A 20,408-nucleotide genomic window follows, 5' to 3' on the forward strand; every position below is an offset into this window, starting at 1 on the left:
GTAAACATATAGCAGAACAATTTCGTGCACAGAAAAAATTTTAAGTACAAAGCTGTAGAGAATTTGGCCTCCACAGAATGATATAGGCGATTCAGATTGATTTCGTTAGAAATGTATAGCAAAATTGTTCCATACATAGAAAAAATTTGAGTATAGGACGGCAAAGAATTCGGTGCCCACGGCATGATATAGACGACACAGATTAATTCCATTGCAAATTTATAGCAAGATCGTCCCGCGCGCGCATAAAAAGAAGAAAAAAAAGGTTAAGTACAGGATTGTAGAGCTATTTAATTGTAGCCATATTTTATAGGATTAGAGGATGATTTATAACTATGTTACGATAATTTTTTATTATTAGAACTTTTTGCTCCAACAATGATTTGGCTTTGAAACCTCTTGGATGCGAAGAAAAATTTACTATGTCACACTTACACCACATTATCAAAAATAAGCCAATCACATCACTTTTTTTTTAAAAAAAAGATATAATAAAAATATTTTTTATAATTCCGATGGGATGAGTAAATTTAAAAAAATTTGTTTGATTGATTAGAGACACCGCGTCACCAATATAACCGATACACTCTAGAATTTTTCTTTGGATGCGCTGCAGAGCTCGGAGATAACCATATTTATAACTATTTGATGAGCTTTTTTATTCATGAAAAAAAATTTGGAAAAAAAAGGTCTTAAGATAGGGGAACCCCTTGGCCCCCAAATGGCTCGCAAGCGTACTTTGCGTCACGCAAAATTGCATAATTATTTTATTTTTATATTTTTTTAAGGAAAATTTTTAAATACCATTCACGTGATTTCACACTTTCTTATTTTAGTACCCTGTAGTTTAAAGTGTATTACTTTCGTACACTGTAATTTTATTTTTCTTTTTTTGTTATTCCCTTCACTAATTTTTTTCGTTAAATCAGTGACAAAGTTAAAACTAAATGCTACTAAAGTAAATATTCGATAAACTATACGTAGGGTATATAAAGTTTTTTGCATATAATTTAATAAAAAGTTAACGGAGGAATTGACGAAAAGAAAAAAAATGAAACCGTAAGATACTAAATTAATATATTTTAAATTATAGAGTACTAAAGTGAGAAAGTACGAAACCACAGGTATTTAAAATTTACCCTTTTTTTTTAAGTTATGAAGAATGCATGGTTCACACCCCTACACAGCTATTAAATGCAAGCCTCGTATATGCGTATATGCCTCTTGCAACGTAGTTTTAAGCACATGGATTATTTGTACCATTAGACCGTTTGACCGTTGCGCTACATGGTCCAAGTTCATGTGATTTTTGAACTAGTTGACTAATTTGGCCCACAATGTGCTTAATTAAGCTCGATTAACTAGGCGGCTTTTAGACCAATTTTAAGCTCTCAAATTAAATGCGTCTAAACTTTTCCTTTTACTCGGCATGTTCGAAGATCGTAAACTCTAGATTTAGAGCTCTTACTTTTCTACAGAAAAATTTTTAGGTACATTTATTGATATATATTTTTTCAAATAATATTAACGGACAGCACTTATAAAGAAGTTTCAGCCGGTCAAGTACACTCTAAACTGCTAAAACAAATAATTTTTGAATAGTTTTGTTGTGAATAGGTATTAAAATCGAGCGGACACGATCACAATAGTCAAATGAAAAAGCTGATCAACTACATAAACATAAATAATCCTGTTGGTACTACTGATCATGGTCTTAATAGAATAAAAATCATTATTTATAGAATAATTTATTGAATCTTATATATGTACAATAAAATTGGATCTGTTAATAACAGTATCAATAAAATGGCCCCTAACCGTAGCGTGGTGTAACATAATTATTATTGTCATTATCAGTATCCTTAAAGCATGCGAATCTAACACCTCCAAAAGAAACAAAAGGAAAAAAAAAAAAAGGAAAAAGAAAAAAGTGCAATGGACCAACTCTCCTCGAGTTTCTAATCACTTTGACTTTGGTTTTTTTTTTTTTTTTTTTTTTTTTTTTTTTTTTTTTTTTCCTCTCCAAATCCAAAATTTAGGCCGCTATTGGTGGACATACGGGACATAGAATCCGCCAATGTCTCCGCTTCCGTCGCCGAATTCATTTATAACTTCCCCCCGAATTTAATTTATATTTATATCCTCTCACAAATTAAGGACCGTTGCTGACCCTTCTATTTTTTTCATTTTTAATAGTGTGTATAAATTTTAGAAACATTTTTTTTTTGAGAAAATAGAAACATATTATTCAATTATCGTCACTAAACTATTTTTTTATAACGTCTGTAAATATATAATTTTAGACAGAAACTAAAAATTTTATTAGTAATTTTTGACTAAAAATAGTAGAGTGAGAAATACTGTCCATATGAAGCATGATTGGCAAAGAATTTGATAATTGGTAACTGGGGTTGCGAATTCGAAGTTCAGTTAATTTATATATATTTTTAATTGAGTTATTTTAAAAAAAAAAAATGAACGAATGAATAGTTTATTTTTTTGGAAACTTAAAATAATATTTTAGTAATATTTTTTTTTAGAAACAATAATATAAGTTAGCCCCAAAAAATTTAAAATACACTATATAAATTGACAAAAAGAAATAGCTGTTAAAAACCTAGTGTAATATAGGAGATGAAAATAATAATAATAATAACTAAAAATATAGCCGAATGTAAGTAATCTACTTTTCCTTTTTAATTGGTTGAAGAAATCGGCGACGAATTTTTGGTCCCTGTTTCTTGGAAGCGTATATCTCGCCGAATTTAATGGGTATCCCAAGGCCCAGTCGTTTGTATGTAGGCACCGAAGTACGCACATGGGATCACGTGGTGCGCACATGCAAATTGCGGCCGCTTTTTTTGCATGTTTTTTTCTCTCTCCTTTCACAACAACAACAACAACACATGCTAACAATACATGTAATTCTAACTCTACTGCAGTTATAACTATATACAAATATAAATTCTGTATTTTGTTTGATATATTTAATTCTAACTGTTGTAATAGAATTTGTAGGAGAAGGTCCAACTGCACTAGTTGAAACTATGTCCAAATTAACTGTCAAAAAACTACATCAGCAATTGGAGAGAGTAACTTTAAGTAAAAGATAAGCTTATCTTTCTAATTATATATTTCTTAAACAAAAAAAATATATATTTTTTACATTAGAGGTAATCTCACCATCTTATACATAAAATGATAAAATTTTAAAAATTATTTCTCAACTACATGCAACTAAACAAATTATGTATAGTTACAGCATTTTTTACTACATCCAACCAAACAGAATACATGTAGTTACAACTGTTGTACCTCTAACTGCGTGTATCTTTAACTACACAGTATTTTTAATTACATCTAACCAAACATCCCCTAAGTGTTGAAGGTGGGATCGAATTCGGAGTATCATGTACCGAGCAGAAGCTTAGAATTGAATATGATAATATATAATCTAATGATAAAGTGACAAACATTCCTATTATTGCATTCGGTGCATAGGATACCTAATTCGTCTTCGAAACATATGTTCAGATGGGTTCTTTAGAAGTACTTTTTTAAAAAAATAATGAATTAAATTATTCTATTTGCTATCTTCAAATTGTAAGATAACTTCATACTTAGGGATGCAAATAGACGGATCGTGAGACGGGAGGAGTTTCCCACCTCTAGTCCCATTTTTACTTAGCGGGTCGGGGCAGTCCGGTTGATCGATTTGAGACAAATTAATTTTTACCTTCGCTTACTATTTCATTTGTAGCTGGTCGGGACATGAGTGACTCTTTGACGGATTAGAATAGATTGAAGGAAAGGAGAAGCCCCTCGCCTCCCGCTCAATTTTCTTAGCTACCGTTTGGTTCGGGGTTAAAAAAAAACTAGTTATTTCAGAGATATGGTTAAGTTCAGGGTTAATGTAAGGTTAAAGTATTTTTGCGTTTGGTTGGATGTTGGAGTTAGTCCAGGATAGTGAAAAATAGTGTTTGGTTGGAATAGGTGGGATAAGAAGAATAGTGGATTATTATAAATAGAAAATAGTATTTGGTTTGGGTTTGGTGGAGTTAGATGGGGTTAGCTAATCCGGAATAACTCATTTGATGTGGTGTTAGTTAATCCCACCCATTTTTAGGAGTGTTTGGAAATAATATGGGGGTTAAGGGGTTATTCCACCCCTTAACCCCTAACCAAACAAAGGCTTAGCGGATCAGAAGCTCCATCAATCCGGATCTATCTATCTGCATCCCTATTTATGATATAGCAAAAATTATAAACATATTAATTGCTAGCTGTTTTATTTTACCGACCAAAAGAATACTGCTTAAGTGCGACTTTACTCTTTGTGTGTTTTTGTTAATTTCTCTGTCGGGTTTATCCTTTCCCTCCGTGATTATGTCTTAATTTGGTTCTTCTTCTTCGATAAGAGGTAAAGAAAAAGAGATGTTACCCCTTTTTTTATTTAGTAATTATTATTATTATTTTTCAATCAAAGAATAAGGGTTTGCATATGTTTCCTTATGCGAGATTGTAATGGATTGATAATCATCATATAATTAAGGAACAAGCATGCCCTATTATGTATAATAATTTAAAGCTAAATTATATTCATGTATTACTGTACCAAAATCTAAAACTACTGTATTAAAACTTATATTGTATTATAAAGTTCGTCTGTGCATTTTTTTTAAATTTTTTCTCCTACATATTGTGTAATTTTCAGATCATTCAATATATATAAACGGTGCAGATGCATTTCGCTGCTAATCAATAACAAAATCATCCTGTGCACGAAAACGCGAACTCTAAACCTCACATTTGAGCATACAATATGAGATAAAAAACACTTAAAATATATTCAAAACTATTTATGAAGCTGGAAAAATTAAATGAAAATTTGAAAAAATAAACTATAAATAAAGAGGAGAAAAGAGGAAGCCTCGTGGACACGCAATTACGCAAAGACTCTACGGTCAAAAAAAAGAAAAAAAGAAGCGCCGAAAGAAATATGCCGCGAAAATCCCGCAATCAACGGCTTACCGCGAAAAAGTGGATTCCAAAATTTGATTTCAAAATTATTTTTCATTTAAAATTTTCAAAAGAATTCCACACATACACTTTTACTCTTTATCTCAATTACTTTCTACGTATTTACTTTTTTAATCTTAATCTTATATTTTACTCTCATGCAAATATATTTATTATAAATTTTGGTTAAGTATGAGAAAATTAATTAAAGTGCGGTATAAAATAAGGCCCCCTTTAGAATTACAGTGGTACTGAGCTAATTTCGCTTATGTCTATAAAAAATATTATATTATATAAATTATAATAACTTAATTATAATTTAAAAGACATATATATCAAAAATTATAAAATTTAGACTTCATCTCTTACAAATCCAACAATGTTTGTTTCTACACTATTCATTTTTGAGACATTTTTAAAACTTCTTATTTCTTTTATATATAGATCTTTTAGATGATTCAAATTGTACCTATAGATTGAATTTTACTTTCAGAATATTAATCATTAAAAATAAAATTATGCACGGTGCATGAGGTACATCGAAACACTAGGCGCAAGTAATAATTTCTCGAATGCAGGCCTGTATTCTTATTTTTTTCTTCTCAATTGGAAAAAAAAAGCAAATATGGGGTCGTACGGGAAGGTTGGGTGAGACGTATTAAGTCAGCCCGCTTCGCTATATGCGAAGTGTCTTGGTGATTATTTTGTCCTCACCGGTCATGCCCGACTAAGTCGAGTCGTGTGCCTTTCGCTTGTAGTTCAACTTTTCGTTATTAATAAAATACTAGTTGTTTATGCCAATTTGCAAGATTCCTTTATCCTTTACGTGCTTGCTCTCAATTCTCGGTCGTTGCCAATTTGCGAAATTGTACCTCGAAACGGTTTGGCTGGCTTGTCTGTGCAGGTGACAGACGAGCGCCGCGCGGGCTTTTCGACAAAAAGTCATTAGACCCGCGACAAGTGGTATCAGAGCTCGATAAATTTGATGTAATTTGGTTCGGATTTTGATTTTCTTTTGGATAAGCGACTTCTCATTCACATTAATTGTATTTTCAAAACGATGTAATAGTGTAACACTATAAATAATTTATGTACCTGTTTGGTCCAACTTCTGAAATATGTTTTAGAAGTTGAAACTTGAAGTTTTTGCGAGATCACCTACATTGTCTTCAATTTATCAAGACCCACTTTTTAGTTTTTTTTTTTTTTTTTTTTTTTTTTTTGGTGAGAAAAACATGCTATTTATATGTATTGGTGATCAGAAATTATTGGATCTCATCAATAAATTCACTTGTACTTATCCCTGCATCCAATTTGATTGATGCATAAAATGCACATCTCTATGTCCCTCTTTTATTTATATCCCTTTATCATTGGAGTGCATATAGTGTTGTAAATTGGATAGGCCCCTACTCAACCCATTTTGCCCCCCTTCAAACTAACAATCCCATACATAATATATTGGCCCATGTTCTCAATGAATAGTTACAAGTAAACAATGCATGTGGATTACGTAGTGTAGTGCATGAATGGATCGTGAATCATTTATAGGGATCAAAACATGCATGTGACTTGGTTTGATACAATTTGTTCCAAGGAGGGAAAAAAAAGAAAAAAAAAAAAAGCTTTGATGCTTAATATGTCATTAGCAGTTCCATGTCCATATCTATGGCTTCTCACTTATCCGACAAATTCACGCCTTTTGTCGCAACAAATTAATTTTTTTTTAAGAATTAAATCGTATTCAAATTCATCAGAACGATTATAAGTTATTTGAGCTCGACCTCATCATTAAAGGTAAATCGAATTTATCCAATCAAAGTTGAAAATTAAGCAAAATGTTAAATAAATAGAGTATCTAAATTGTTTGGTAGTGGAGATTGAAAATAAAATACGTGGGGATGTATGGTCATTTTATAGGAGTAAGTAACTCATCGCGTAATTGTTCAAAAAATAAAAGAAAAAGAAAAAAAAGATTTTTTATTTATTTTTTATTTTGCGCGTAGCAATTTAAGAGTCGCATGTGAATGTTTGTGGTGGCACGTGACACAGGAAAACACCCTCAGGATGCACGTGCCGATGCGCCCATTTCGCGTATGCTCACAAAACGCACGTGCCGATGCGCCCATTTCGCGTATGCTCACAAAACACAAGCATGTGTATGGATTATGGATACCAATGATTGCTAGGATTGGTTTAGGTCGAGTTGAGAACCAAAACAACTAACAATTATCTAAATCAAATATTAAATGGGACCTAAATTATTGACCCAAATCTCATATAGGAATATTTGTATCTTAGGTTGTGCTTAAATTCATGAATCTCCCTCATGTGAAAGTTGAGATTGGTCGCTTAAAAAAAGTTTAAATGCGCCGGCGAGACCAGGAGGTTCTTAGTCAGAGATTCAAACCTCTGTGAGTAAAAAAAGTATAACCCTAGATGGGGCTTACGAACTTTGCTTCGGAAACCCAGAAACAAGAGACTTGCAAAGAGTGGAAGTTCTAGGAATTATCAGTGTAACATAACTCAATAAATTGATGATAACTTTTCGGTTCAATCTCCTGTACTGGAACCTTTGTCTAATCATACAACATTGTAGTGTATTCCACCATGAGCCGCAAAATTAAACAACAGCACAAGTTCCGATTCCGGTGATTTTTCTCCGGTGATTTTTCTATATACAACAACATCAGTTGATTCTGCTGGAAGTTACACAAACTAATCACAAAAAAAATAATCCTGAAGCAAAATAATTTACTACTAGAAACATTCATAGCTTGATGTCGGATTACTGCTTTTCAGAAAAGAAATCGGGCTCGGCTGGTTTCTGCAGCAGCATTGCGGGGAGCCTCTCCTGCAACCGGGCCTTCCGTGTCCTATTTCTCCTTAGAGTTCTTAGCATATTCCCTGCGAACCTCGAAGCATACAACGCCGCACCAAAGCTCAAAGAAATCTCTCCCCCACTCACTATGGCAGCCTGCAACCTCTTCTCTCTTTCGTGTAAAGCCTCCTCGAGCTTCTTTCTTGAATACCTTCTCCATGCCGCCTGTATAAAGCAAGCGGCCCACGTCCTCCACTGCTGTGAGTAGAGCCTAAATGTATGTTGGAGCTGTTTACTGTGTAGCCTTCGGAACTGAGTTGCGACGAATTTTAGGTCATCGGCCATTAGGGCAAAAGCTTCGACCTCCGATAATGTCTTCACTGTCCTTGTCGAGCTAGGGAGGCTGGAGTATGAGTGGGGGTCAAGGGCCCATGTGAGAAGCTCTTCTCCGCAGAAATCTCCAGCTTTTAGTATGTCGGAGTTGAAGAAGCCAGTCCTCCCACCGTTCGTGGTCATGCTCTCTAAATTCCCTCGCATGATGAAAAGCATTTCATTTACTGGGTCTCCTTCGCGAATGATGCAGCTATGTTCGGTGTATAGGACTGGTTTTAGGCGGTCGCACATCGCATCAAGGAGTTGATCATCCATCTTTTCAAACATTGGGACCTGAAAAAGAGTTTCTGGTTATGACGGCTGTCAATTTTCAGCTTAATCTAGGGGTAATAAATGTTTGGTTTAAGCTCATTTGTGGCTTGTCAGAAAAGGATATTATTTCTGGAGAAGCATTATGCAGATAATTCTTTCTGATGCATTAGCATGTGATATACGCAAATTTTTCTTGGTGCCTCGAGGGTTTTCAAGTACTGATGAGTTAGATATAGTGATGGAAATTGTTGATTTCTGCAGGTGAGCTGTAAGATTTTAAGTATGGGTAAATATGCATGAATAGTTATAGTCACTGAACTTTTCAGTTAAACATGTTAGTCTCCGCACTTTCTAACAAGTCGCAACTGTATCCCAGGCTCCACCAACAGTTTAGTGTCTTTACCTTGCGTGCCCTGCACATGTACCATCCTATCTGTGCCAAATCAAGTGAAAAAGAAATTCATTCAGGGTTTAAATGGCCATTTTACAAGACAAATGTCACGTGCAAATCATGCGAGTAAATGGACATTAGACGGTGACAGAGCCAGGGATGCGACTGCAAATTGCAGGAATTGTACATTGTAAGAATGTTAAGGGACTAAAATTTTCAAGTGAAAAGTTCATGCATGAAATTGGATTAACAGAACATCCCATGTGGCAGCAAGCATAATAGCAAATATCAACAGTGAAAGTAGAATGTGAAGGTCATTGAGAATCTACCCTCATGAGCAGGGATAGACAAAGATGACGCTTAATGTCCCGTCTAAGGTCTTTTGGAAGGTTCAGAAGGAGGTGTTCTTCATCCACCCCTCTTGTTTCTTGCCATCTATATTGTTCATGGCGACGTATACGCTCCTTTATGCTCTCAGGAAGCAGTCTGTGGGACATCCATTGCTCTGCATCTCGCCTTTTTATTCTCATCTCTTCAATTCTTACGGACGTGGACTGCAGATAAGTCTGCAACATAAACAGAAAATTTATGTATTTTACTTTGTAAGACGGTAGCACTTGCACATGCAAATTACTAAAGAACACTGATTGCCAACGTGACTACTGACAAAACAAAACATTAGTAATGAAAGAACTGGGAAGTGATAAGGCACTGGGAGGGAAATGGAAAGGCGTTGGTCCTAGTCCAAGTGCAAGAACTTGGTGATTTGGGTATACCTCCCCCCCTCCCCCCCCANAAAAGAAACCGGGTGGAAGTATCCTTTAGGAAATATTAGTTCGTTGAAGGGTGGATAAAACATAAGGTGTAAAAATATACTTGAATAGAAAAGTAAAAAGCTAAGAAACCTAGGTACTGTTTTATTTGTTTATTTATTATTTCAAATGTAAGAAACACCAAAGAACGAGAGCTGGGTTGTAGCTTTTGTACATAACTTTCCTAGTTTTGCTGTATATATGAGCACTTTGTGCTTTACTGAACTCTGAATACAGTGTATGAGTGACAGGTGATAAGGTGCTACGAACTAAGAGATCAAATCAATGTACTTGCTTCTCTTTATTTTAAAAGGTTTTAGCTACCTTTAAAATCCAGAGAATCCAACAAAGTCAATTTAACTTCTACGCATCCAATAAAGTCAGTTTAATTTCTTTGTTACAGTACAAGTTCACAAAGGGATAGCCCGTGAGCCCCTGCGTCTTGCAGTTCAAAAAGAAAAAAAACCCCTCTAATTTTATTCTTTTGAATCAAACTCTACAGATTTCTAAAGGAGTGAAGCCAAACTCGTAATTGGCCAAATAACACATTTTTCTTCATTTCAACATTTGACTGTCATGACTCCTTAACAGATTGGTTTAGCAAAACACTGTAATTGACTTGAATTCTTTCAAATACTCAAGAAGCAGATCAAACAAGCAAGCAATCAAAATATCATGGCAAGGATGTGGATTACCTGCATATTGCCAATGAGAAGCGCAAAAAGAATTAAGGCCGATATAGAGATAAAAACTGCAAACAAGTTCTCCCACGTGTAAGTGCTTGTCCTTAGGTTTTGCCCAAGAGAACTGCAAAAAGAAAAAGCCATTTGTCAGCTACAAGAAAAAGAATGAAGACAAGCTACGCACTAACCAAGTTTTCATTCATGTGAAAAAAAAGGAAAAAAAAATGTATAGATAAGCATGGTGAAGCCATCATAGCTAGCGTGAATATCCTTAAGATGAAGTAACTGGTAAAAGCAAGTAATACAAAGCATTGGCTGATATAGAAAAGAACTAAAATGTCCTGGAATATGTTGTTGCTCAATGATACTAAAGTGTCAGCCAAGATTTTTGCTTGCACTGCAAACTTGACAATTTCATAATGTAGTATCTTAGCTATTTTCTTGTTGAGAATGAGCCAATCAGCATAGTTGTTGGTTCTACCAGTTGACTTACTAAACCTGAACTCCTCTCGTTAAAACTTAAGTGATGAAAGTTAATTCAACGACTAGAAATATTTTTACTTAGCAGATTATAGAATGGTAACAAGAACAGCAGTGGCTACTTGAGCAAATATGAACCATATATCACAGCAAGTGCTATTTGGACCTGTGAGCATTAGCATGTATCAAACCAACAATTTACTGCTAAGGGGTTTTTACTGATAAGTTTCGACTAGTTCAGGAAATGGTAGCATTTACTATTTAGTGCTCACTAAGAACAACAGTTTCACTGAGAAATAGTGTAGCATTCACTATGCTTAAAGAAAACATTTTATACTAAGGGTACGCTTGGCTCAAAATAGGAATCAAAATCGGAATAGGAATGGGAACGGACAGGAATGGAAAATGGAAGGATGAAAACTCTTATTTGTTTGGTTCATAAGAGGAATCGAAATTGGAACCATGTTCAAATTGAAATTTAAAATTTTTTTAATTGTAATTAAAATTAAAATTTACTATTCAAATTTGTAATCAAAATTTGAATCTAAATTTTGGGGGATTCACTTCCCCTAGAATGAGAATCGGAATGTCAATCCCTCAAATCAAACACCAACAATGAGAATAGATCACTCCAATTCCCATTCCAAGTCTCAATTCCATCAAACAAACATGCCCTAAATTCAAGAATCGAGGTTTTCACAAATTCAACACAAAAAATTTCAATAATTGAGCTTTTCATCATTCACCATGGCAGTAATACCATATAGTGGCATAATAGTACATTGAGAAATTGCCAAAGAGGGAACAAAAGATGTGAAAGTTAAATGGACAAACCTCAAGTTCTGGAGGCCCCACCAAAAGCAGTAAAACAACTTCTCAAAAAAAGTTGTTGACTGGACAACATTTTGAAGTGCTGGTTGATATATCCCAAAGTTAAACAATGATACATTAGGTGTATTTATAGGGCACATAGCCGCCAAAAAAGTGTTATTCTGTCCTTTATATGCTCCGCAGTATAAAGATGCAATATCACAATTATTCTGACCACATGCTTCTCTCCAGCATGTATCTTCTCGTTGGATAGAAAGCAAATACCACAATGCTCCGAGTACCTACAAGGAAGCACAAAAAAGGGGTCCTCATAAGGATTAATGTACTTACTGTTTCATTTTTGCAAAACAGGTGACTTGTGAAGAAGCGTTACTACAGCTGTATCTTGACTATCGAGAGAATAGAACCAAAAATCATCACATGGCTACCTAAATATGTATAGTATGTGACAGACACTGTTGCATATGATAGCCAACAGCACAACAACAGTGGAAACAATATATAAAACATGATATACAAATTATGGTAATACTTACAAATATCTTATAGTGACAAATTCTTCTTGCATTATCTTTAAGTTAACAAACAATTATATCTGCAAAAGTGCATACTTTACATTTCATTAGAAAGCTATATTTTTCAATGAAAAGGAGACGCTTGGTGATAACTTATGGTTGGAAACTCATAAATCTTAAATATAACAACAGAAAATTTTCCAATATTCACATAAATTTTGAACAACATAAAAATATTTACATAATTTTTTAACAACATAAAAAATGTAAGAAACTTTAGAGTGACTAGGCATGCACGGCATTTCTAAAGTAAGGAAATTTACTACCTACAATCAAATTTAGCTGGTAAGTATATCTAGTCAAGAAGCATTTTGGTTAAGGAGATGAATAAGGCAAAAATGATTAAAGCGTTACGTTGATTTGGGCAGAAATTGTCAGGATATGTGGACTTACATGACTTGCGAGCATATAAAGTAGAAGGTTAAAGGCAGCCCCAGTCCATGCTGTTTCAGCGATTATGCCAGCAGACCTTGTAATTTCAAGATACAATGGTATGATCCTAACTAGACGGGGTAGATATTGGAATATAACTATGAACATCAACACATTTTTGGCGTTCAGGAGTTCTTCTGACCCTTGCAGTTTGGGAAACACGATCAATATAATCACCTGGTTAAATTTAAAAAAAATAGAAATGAAGTTAGCAATGATACCATAAAAATTAGAGTCCTTCACATAAAACTCAATAAAGAAGAAAATCTTCAGTAGAAGCTGTAAAGAAAGAAGTGCAGATATTTCAGATTTTCGTTCTCCAACATGTCATGCCTTCTTGCATGGATCTCTTCCTCTTAAGGGCCATTTGGTTGGATGTAATTAGAAACACAGTGTAATTGGAGATGCATATAGTTGGAAATGCAGCAGTTATAGCTATATACATCTTATTTGGTTAGATATAATAGAAAGCACTACAATTATAATTAATTTGTTTGGTTGTATGCGGTTGAGAAGTGCATCTCCAAAATTTTATCACTTTACTTATGTGATGGTGAGATTACCTCTAATATAGAAAAGAAAAATATTTTGTTTAAAAAGTAATTAGGGAGGTAAACTTACCTTTTGTTTATAGTTACTCTCTCCAATTGCTGCAGTTGAGTCTCCTTATGCATTTTCAACTGCAGCAGTTGGATTCAAATACATCAAACTAAATATCGAATTTTGATTTGTATGTAATTACAACTATAGTGGAGTTGTAACTACATGCAACCAAATAGCCCCTTAGAAACAGGTCATCCATACTATGCTCAGTCACAATGTGAGATCTCTTCTCATGCGGGATATTTAGGCAACAAAACAATTACTCCGTTTTTCACGTAAAAGAGTAAACGATAATATACAATAAAAATTTAATGATGTAATGGAAAATAAAAAGAAAATTGAAGAAAACTAAGAATGTAATGCAAAAGAAGGCAATGGTCTGTCGGAGCCTTAAGCAAAATCAGGATAAGGATGTTCACTGTTTTCTTGTTACACCTGAGCTTGTTTGGATGGAAAATGATTACTTATCCATGTAATACCAGAACAGACTAGATCACATTGCTAGATAACTATCTCCTGGAACTAATATGGCTAGTGTCAAATTTTCCCTCGGATGGTCTGTAGTTTCTATGCACAAGTCGTTACAGATGGTGAGATCAAACGGTCAATAAAACATGATAATGTAGATAATAAAAGTTTTCAGAAGATATTTCAACTTTATGTTCTCCATAACGGAGTCAAATCTCAAAACCTCAAATTTGAGATGTTCAACAGGATGTAAAGTTGTAAAGGGAAAGCAAAGGTTGGGAAAGTGATGGGCAAGGACAATATTCTATAGGCCTGGAACTAAATTAGTCAGCAGGGTGGTGAAAGCTCCATTGTTTACATGAAATTATACCAAAGGCTAAAGCAGCACTTCTGCAGAACCTCTAGACAGGTCAAAGTGGCCTTCCGCCACAGACGGTAAGGTAGACGAAACCTAAGAGACAACTATCCTTAGAGGTTTCATGGTAACTCTTAGTCTGTTCTTTCAATGGATTTGAGCACAACTCTCTAGAGAATTGACGTAACAAAAGCAAGTCATATAAACCGTTCGTTCTTTCATGCAGTCCTCTCAACTTCATTGTACTCTAGATGACTGCATATTGTTGGGGAAAGGCATGGATTGCTCTATATTACGAGAGGCCATCGCAGGACATTACACAGTTCCTTTCCACCCAGTTTGGAAGATGAGGGGATATAAGGAGCAAGCCCTAATCTTTAGCATTCTTGCATAAAGTGGAAGGCTCAAATACACAAAAATTTCCTAGAACATTTCATTTCCATTGCCATTCTACTATTCTTTATACTTTTGATAAGCAGCTACTAAAGCTGAAAAGGGATAATAAAGCCTTTTTTATTTTTTAAGAAAATGATAATAAAACATATTTAGTTATAGTTAATGGAAGGTATATGCAAAACAGGATGGATCACCCACCTGAGGGAGTGGAAGCACAGCAAAAATATCAATAATAAAGTATGACGAGATATATCGTTTTGCTATTGCTGCTGGATCCTCAACCAAGACACCCCTACCAAACACTCTAGACGAAGGGGCTATAAAACCCGTCTGGAACTGAAAAATGATATGGAGAATATAGAAGATATCTGTGAAGAAGCGCAGGACGCTTGCTGTGATTTCCAACTTTCTGTCCAGATCGAAGCAGTTTCTATCACTGTCAACAAATGGGATATAAAAGAATAAGGGGTCCACGGACACTGCAATTACACAGGATAAAACGAATATCTTATTCCATTTCTGTAGAAACGGTCCTTGAGGATCAAGTGCTTTTTTCCTCGACTTTGCTTCATCCGGAGATGAATTATCTACGGGTTGATAGTGCAGAATATTTCTGAACCATTCAATTCCTCTTCTCAGAACATCTGTTAACGAAGCAAATCTCCTCTGCCTGCTTCCTGAAGCTAGCCGGTCTGAACTCACTGATTGCTCTGAACTCCAATCCTGAAACCTGCACATATATTGCAAAACAATCTGGTAACCTTACATCACTGGTCAAGCTATATGCGGTCATTTTGATCGGAACATGCTAGCTAGGTCTGGAATTACGTTAACAACCTAAATATTTATTACCAAAAAACCAACAAAAATCCTAAGTTAAGAAAAGTAAAAACTACAAGGATAACCCACAAAGACAAACATAGTATCTTCCAACTCATAGATAACATTGTAACTTTTAGCCAGCAATTTGATATTAAAAAACCATAAGTACATCAGATATACTTAGCAGAGAAAATGGGTCAGTTTCTTGTCCAATGTTGGCAAGGTTATGAAATTTTTCAGGATAAAAAAAAGCATTGCGCCGAGGTTGCAACTCGGAGTATTTAGAGATACCTCACAAATTTCCCCTCCTGGTGAGTCATAACTTCAGGTTAATAGCAATGATCGATTCAATGTTCAAAATAAGCGCTATCCTGCAAATGCGACGACATATCAAACAGCAGTGGCACTCCGATTGCAAGAGAAAAACCCTAATTTTGGCCCTGAAACAAGAGTATGGTGGAAAAATAGTAATGCCACACATTCTTCAAGTAGATATAGATATAATTCTATAATAAGTATTAGCAAACAGAAAATTCCAAAAGTAGTGAGGAGAAGAGATTCAGCATATTTAAGTTCAAAGCTGTGAAATTCATGGGAGGTACTCTAAGATTACCACTATCATGCATCCGAAGAATTACGGAATCATGAGCAATTAATCTGTTTACAATTCACTGCAACTCTTTGCTCTCTATCCTAGCAATCAAAACAGTTCAAAAAAAAAAAAAAAAAAAAAAAAAAAAAAAAAAAAAAAAAAAAAAAAAAAAAAACAGTAACCAAATCAAACTCTTTGTTCTCCAATACAAACAAGTTTACAGTGATCGCACAGTTCCATTAGTAAAATTCCAATCCCTAAACCCCTCTTACAAAACAAAAACCTAATTAAACCTACATCCAACACACAAAAACCTCAACTTCACAACCTAATTAGATCTAAAACAAACACTTCTTAATTCCCCCAATCGACACAAGCAACACCGCGTAAATCACCTAACAAATTGAAAAAAAAAAAATCTAACCGAAAAACAAAATCGAGAAATGAAAAGATCGGATCAATTCACACCTCTGAAACAGATCGGGGATCGGAGATCGGAGATTGGATTGGGCGGGTGATTGATTTGATCTGCTCCACCCCCAGTGGTGCGAGATTATCTTCGATATCCTTTTTTTTCTTTTTCAAACAATGCAGTTGTGTGCAATAATTTTGGAGGAGAAGCTTCACGGAGGCTTCGTAGGGGGCGTGGACTCGGCGAAGTGAAGGGTGGAGGAGACGAAGTGGAAACGAGCGGCGAGAGAAACTATTTTGCCTGCACCGGGTGTACACGTTCTCTCCATACACCGCACAGAATTAAAATTTAATCCTTCATGTCCTGTTTAAATGTTGAAATAATTATCAGAGATATCTTATACAATATTAGAATTAGACATAAACATAAAAAACAGAGATGAATTTTTTATTTATTCCGATTTGAATGTATAAATATCTTGTTCGGTATATTCAATTGACTAATTAAAAATATTTAGACATTTGATTCATAAAGAGTGTAATCGAATATTTAGAATGAAATATTATATTTATACTTTATTTTTTAGAATAAATAAATTAATTTATAGTTGAAATATATTATTCTACCAAATCAAGAATAGCAAAACTTAAAAAAAAACAAAAATCAAACTTTTTATTCACAATTATACTAAAAAAATTCTCATACGAAAATAAATTATCAGTTATCCTTGGATAACTTATTCCGATCCTTGAATAACTTATTTCAACATCCGATTGGGTCTTGAATAGAATAACATATTTGGCTCTCAAATGATTTTTTCACAATTAAATTAATCACTTCGTAGGCAAAATATGTTATCCTACCAAATCATAAATATCAAGATCTATAAAGAGAAAAAATTAAACTCCTATGGAAAATAAATTATTATCAAAATCTATTATGATATCCAAATAAGAACTAAAACTTCATTTGGATATCGAAATAACTAAATAATTATTTGAAAATAGGTCTTGAATAGAATAATATATTTGGCCTTCAAATCATCTCTTCGGAATAAGATAAATTATATTATATATGAAATATACTATTCTACATAATTATGAATGCTAAGATTTACAAAAAAAAAAGGTCAAAAAATCAAACTCTTGTCTTAAAAACACATAAGAAAGTTTCTTAATTAGGGAATAACTATTTCCGACGTCCAAATAATATCTAAATAAAGAATTAACAGTTTAGACATGTAATTTAGCCCAAAAAATTTAATAATAAAAATATATTATTTATTTAATTTATTAATACGTAAATTTTATGATTGGGCTTTTTTTTGCATTTAGCCTCCTACCAAATTTTTATTTTAAAAATAGTTATGTCAAAATTTAATTGGCAAAAATAGTCCTAAACCTACCACGCAGGCGCCACGTCAGCGTCACATCCCGTGCAATTTCTAAAGAGTCGGAGTGTGTAAGTAGTACGGGCATGACCTCGGCTCGAGTCCACTACTGCCGTAAATAGAAAGGCAGTAGAAAGAAAGAATTTAAGTATCCTAACAAAGATCGTACTGAAAATTTATTAATACGGTATGGTACCTTATGCGTAAGGTTATACCGATTCGTGCAGCTGTAAAAAATTCATATGTGTCCACACATAATAACATGAATTTATTTATTTTATTTAGCAACAAAATATCTTAACTGTTTATTATATATTTTTATCAAGGTTTTTGAATGTTATTTAAAAAATTACTTATTAATTTAAAAAATAGAGAGTTTTTAGCTATGTCATCAGTACGGGGTTGATACGGCATGGTAAATACGATCTGTGTCGATGAATACTTAAATCCTTTTTTTTTAGAGATAGGTAGCACGCTACCCGCTTCATTTTCTTAAATTAGAAATAAACTTAGCTGGAAATATGAATCAACTAGGATTTGAATTTGGAACCTCGGATACCAACCACTAAGTCCTTTACCACTTGCTCTAGGGACGGTCGGTGATGGATACTTAAATCCTTAGTAGAAAGGAACCGGAAATTAGGCCACAACCGCAACAACCGCAAGTATCCGTGCTAACGGGTTGGATCCAAGTTGGGTTCCTTAATTTAAGAATCCGAAACCAGAATTAGAAGTCATTGTATAATTTTGTTCCAAACCCTCGAACTATTTTAAGTTGCAATTTAACTTGGTACCAGAGCTTGATTCGCATCTTTCTTTACAATCTAATTTTTTTCCAGTTGAGTACTGTTTTTATCTGTTTTTCAGCTGGTGTCACCAAGTTATTTTCAACCTAACAAAATTTATTTGATTTTTCTCTGATTTAGTTCACATTCAGATATTAATTTTAGAAATAATATCTAATATATTTTTTAAAACTTCAGAAATACCTAACATATTCTTGATCGATCAAAATGATATTCTTGATTTTCAAAAATATTTTCAAACAAACTCTTAGGATTTATTATCGAGATTTGTAGTTTAGAATGATATTTTGGTAATTTTAGGATTTAATTTAAAAATTTTGAATAATAGTCAGAAATAAATAAGAAAAAGTCTCTTAATTTTAAATCGGTTTATCTTATTTTCACATAACCATACTCGTATGACATTATATGTTTTCGAATAATAGTCTCATATTGCGCACAAAAATATTCTAATACTTATGTGAAGTTACAAAGTTTTACACATATCAACGTAGGATGCATAACTTTAGTATATTGTGTTTTTATTTTTCTTTTTTTGTTATTCTCTATGTTAATTTTTCGTTAAATCAGTAATAAAGTTAATATCGCAGATGTGGTATTTGAAGTTTACCCTATATTTTATATCGTACCAGAGCAAGTAAATTTTTAGCATCAGGTATTCTACGGATCCAAATCCGATAACTTGGATGTGAATTGTGGATCCGAACCGGACGTGGGTGCGAGTAAAAGGGTGTTCAGTAACAAACTGCCACGTCATCACGAAACAACAACTTGACTGCATGGGGACAGGTGGCGAGTTGTGATTGGCTGTCACGGGTGGCAGTTGAGTGTAGTGTTTGCTGTACCCGTCACGTGCAAGCTGCGCTCCTGACGGTGAGATATTTCACTTTTACTTTCTTTTTATTTATTTTGTTTTTTAAAAAATGAGCGGAAATATGGACGGCAGAGAATTGGGTTGATGGAAAACGGACGGCCGAGATAATTTGGACCAAATTCCGTGCGATTAAGAGATCGGGTTTAAATTAGGAAAATCCCTCTGTTTGATGAAAAAAATGTCTCGAGCCCCCTCATCTATCGATTATTTCGAAATAGACCCACTCGAATTTAACTCTTTTTGCGCTTCTACTTTTTTTTTTTTTTAGCTTAATTATTCTATAGTGAATTGAGTTAAATTTTTTATTAAATTTATTAGCTTTATTTATTAACTTTTAACTATAATTATTGTTTTTTTTGGGGGGTACATTGAGGAGTCTCCGTGCATTTTTATCTTTTCAATATTTTTTTTTTAAAAAATTATGAGAATATATAACAACGCCTCAAAACATGAATGAGACCCAAGCTAATGATATGTGTCGTATGATTTTAGAAACGGTAAAAGATTACAGGGTTATGATATGTATCGATCAAGATAAAAAATTTAAAATTTTTATTTTTCTTACCAAACAAATTTCATAGATGCATAAATTGCGACCAATTCGACATTGAGTATTGTACTCCGCAGTGTAGATTTGAGGTCTAAAAGATGAAAAGATAAATTTAGGGTATGTTTAGAACTTGTTTAGCCCAGCTTCTGAAATTTTGAATCTCGAGTATTATACACAAAAGTTTTCAATTAGAACTACGATAGCAATTATTTTATGTGTTTACGCAAAAATAGAGCACCAAACAATTCACTACGTTTAGATAGTATTCTTTTTTTAATAAATGAACTTATGTGAAAATGTAAAAAAAAGTTGGATTTGAACTCAAAACCTTGTATATAAATCGTCTAAGTCCTTTGTCACCTGTACTAGAAACAGTTAATGAGTTTTACTTCTCTTTATTTCAGAAAAAGATAGATACTTAGAAATAACAAAAAGAGAGAAAAGCCCATTC

General features: G+C 33.7%; 1 protein-coding gene across 2 annotated transcripts; it reads right to left on the reverse strand.

Moving 5' to 3' along the window:
- LOC109716057 (cyclic nucleotide-gated ion channel 1-like) lies at positions 7,528 to 16,626 on the reverse strand. Of its 2 annotated transcripts, none has more exons than XM_020241338.1 (8): positions 16,394 to 16,626; positions 15,625 to 15,704; positions 14,710 to 15,241; positions 12,651 to 12,866; positions 11,686 to 11,963; positions 10,384 to 10,495; positions 9,206 to 9,442; positions 7,528 to 8,506 (listed from the first exon to the last, which is right to left on the reverse strand). In XM_020241338.1, the coding sequence occupies exons 2-8, from the start codon at positions 15,651 to 15,653 to the stop codon at positions 7,808 to 7,810; spliced, it is 2,103 nt and encodes a 700-aa protein (XP_020096927.1). In that variant the 5' UTR covers positions 15,654 to 15,704; positions 16,394 to 16,626; the 3' UTR covers positions 7,528 to 7,807. The 2 variants fall into 2 exon arrangements, with proteins under 2 accessions (XP_020096927.1, XP_020096926.1); XM_020241337.1 differs by having other exon boundaries at positions 15,625 to 15,773.

This window comes from Ananas comosus, linkage group 10 (genome assembly GCF_001540865.1).
Source record: "Ananas comosus cultivar F153 linkage group 10, ASM154086v1, whole genome shotgun sequence".
In the NCBI taxonomy this organism is placed as follows: domain Eukaryota; kingdom Viridiplantae; phylum Streptophyta; class Magnoliopsida; order Poales; family Bromeliaceae; genus Ananas; species Ananas comosus.

Bases quoted from the DNA above. Each gene is read 5' to 3' on its own strand.
- LOC109716057 (XM_020241338.1), bottom strand. From the start codon at position 15,653: ATGACTCACCAGGAGGGGAAATTTGTGAG. The intron at 9,443-10,383 runs GTAATCCACATC...TTTATGTTGCAG, and splicing joins TTCTCATTGGCAATATGCAG to ACTTATCTGCAGTCCACGTC. The intron at 8,507-9,205 runs GTAGATTCTCAA...ACTCTTTTTCAG, and splicing joins GTCTATCCCTGCTCATGAGG to GTCCCAATGTTTGAAAAGAT.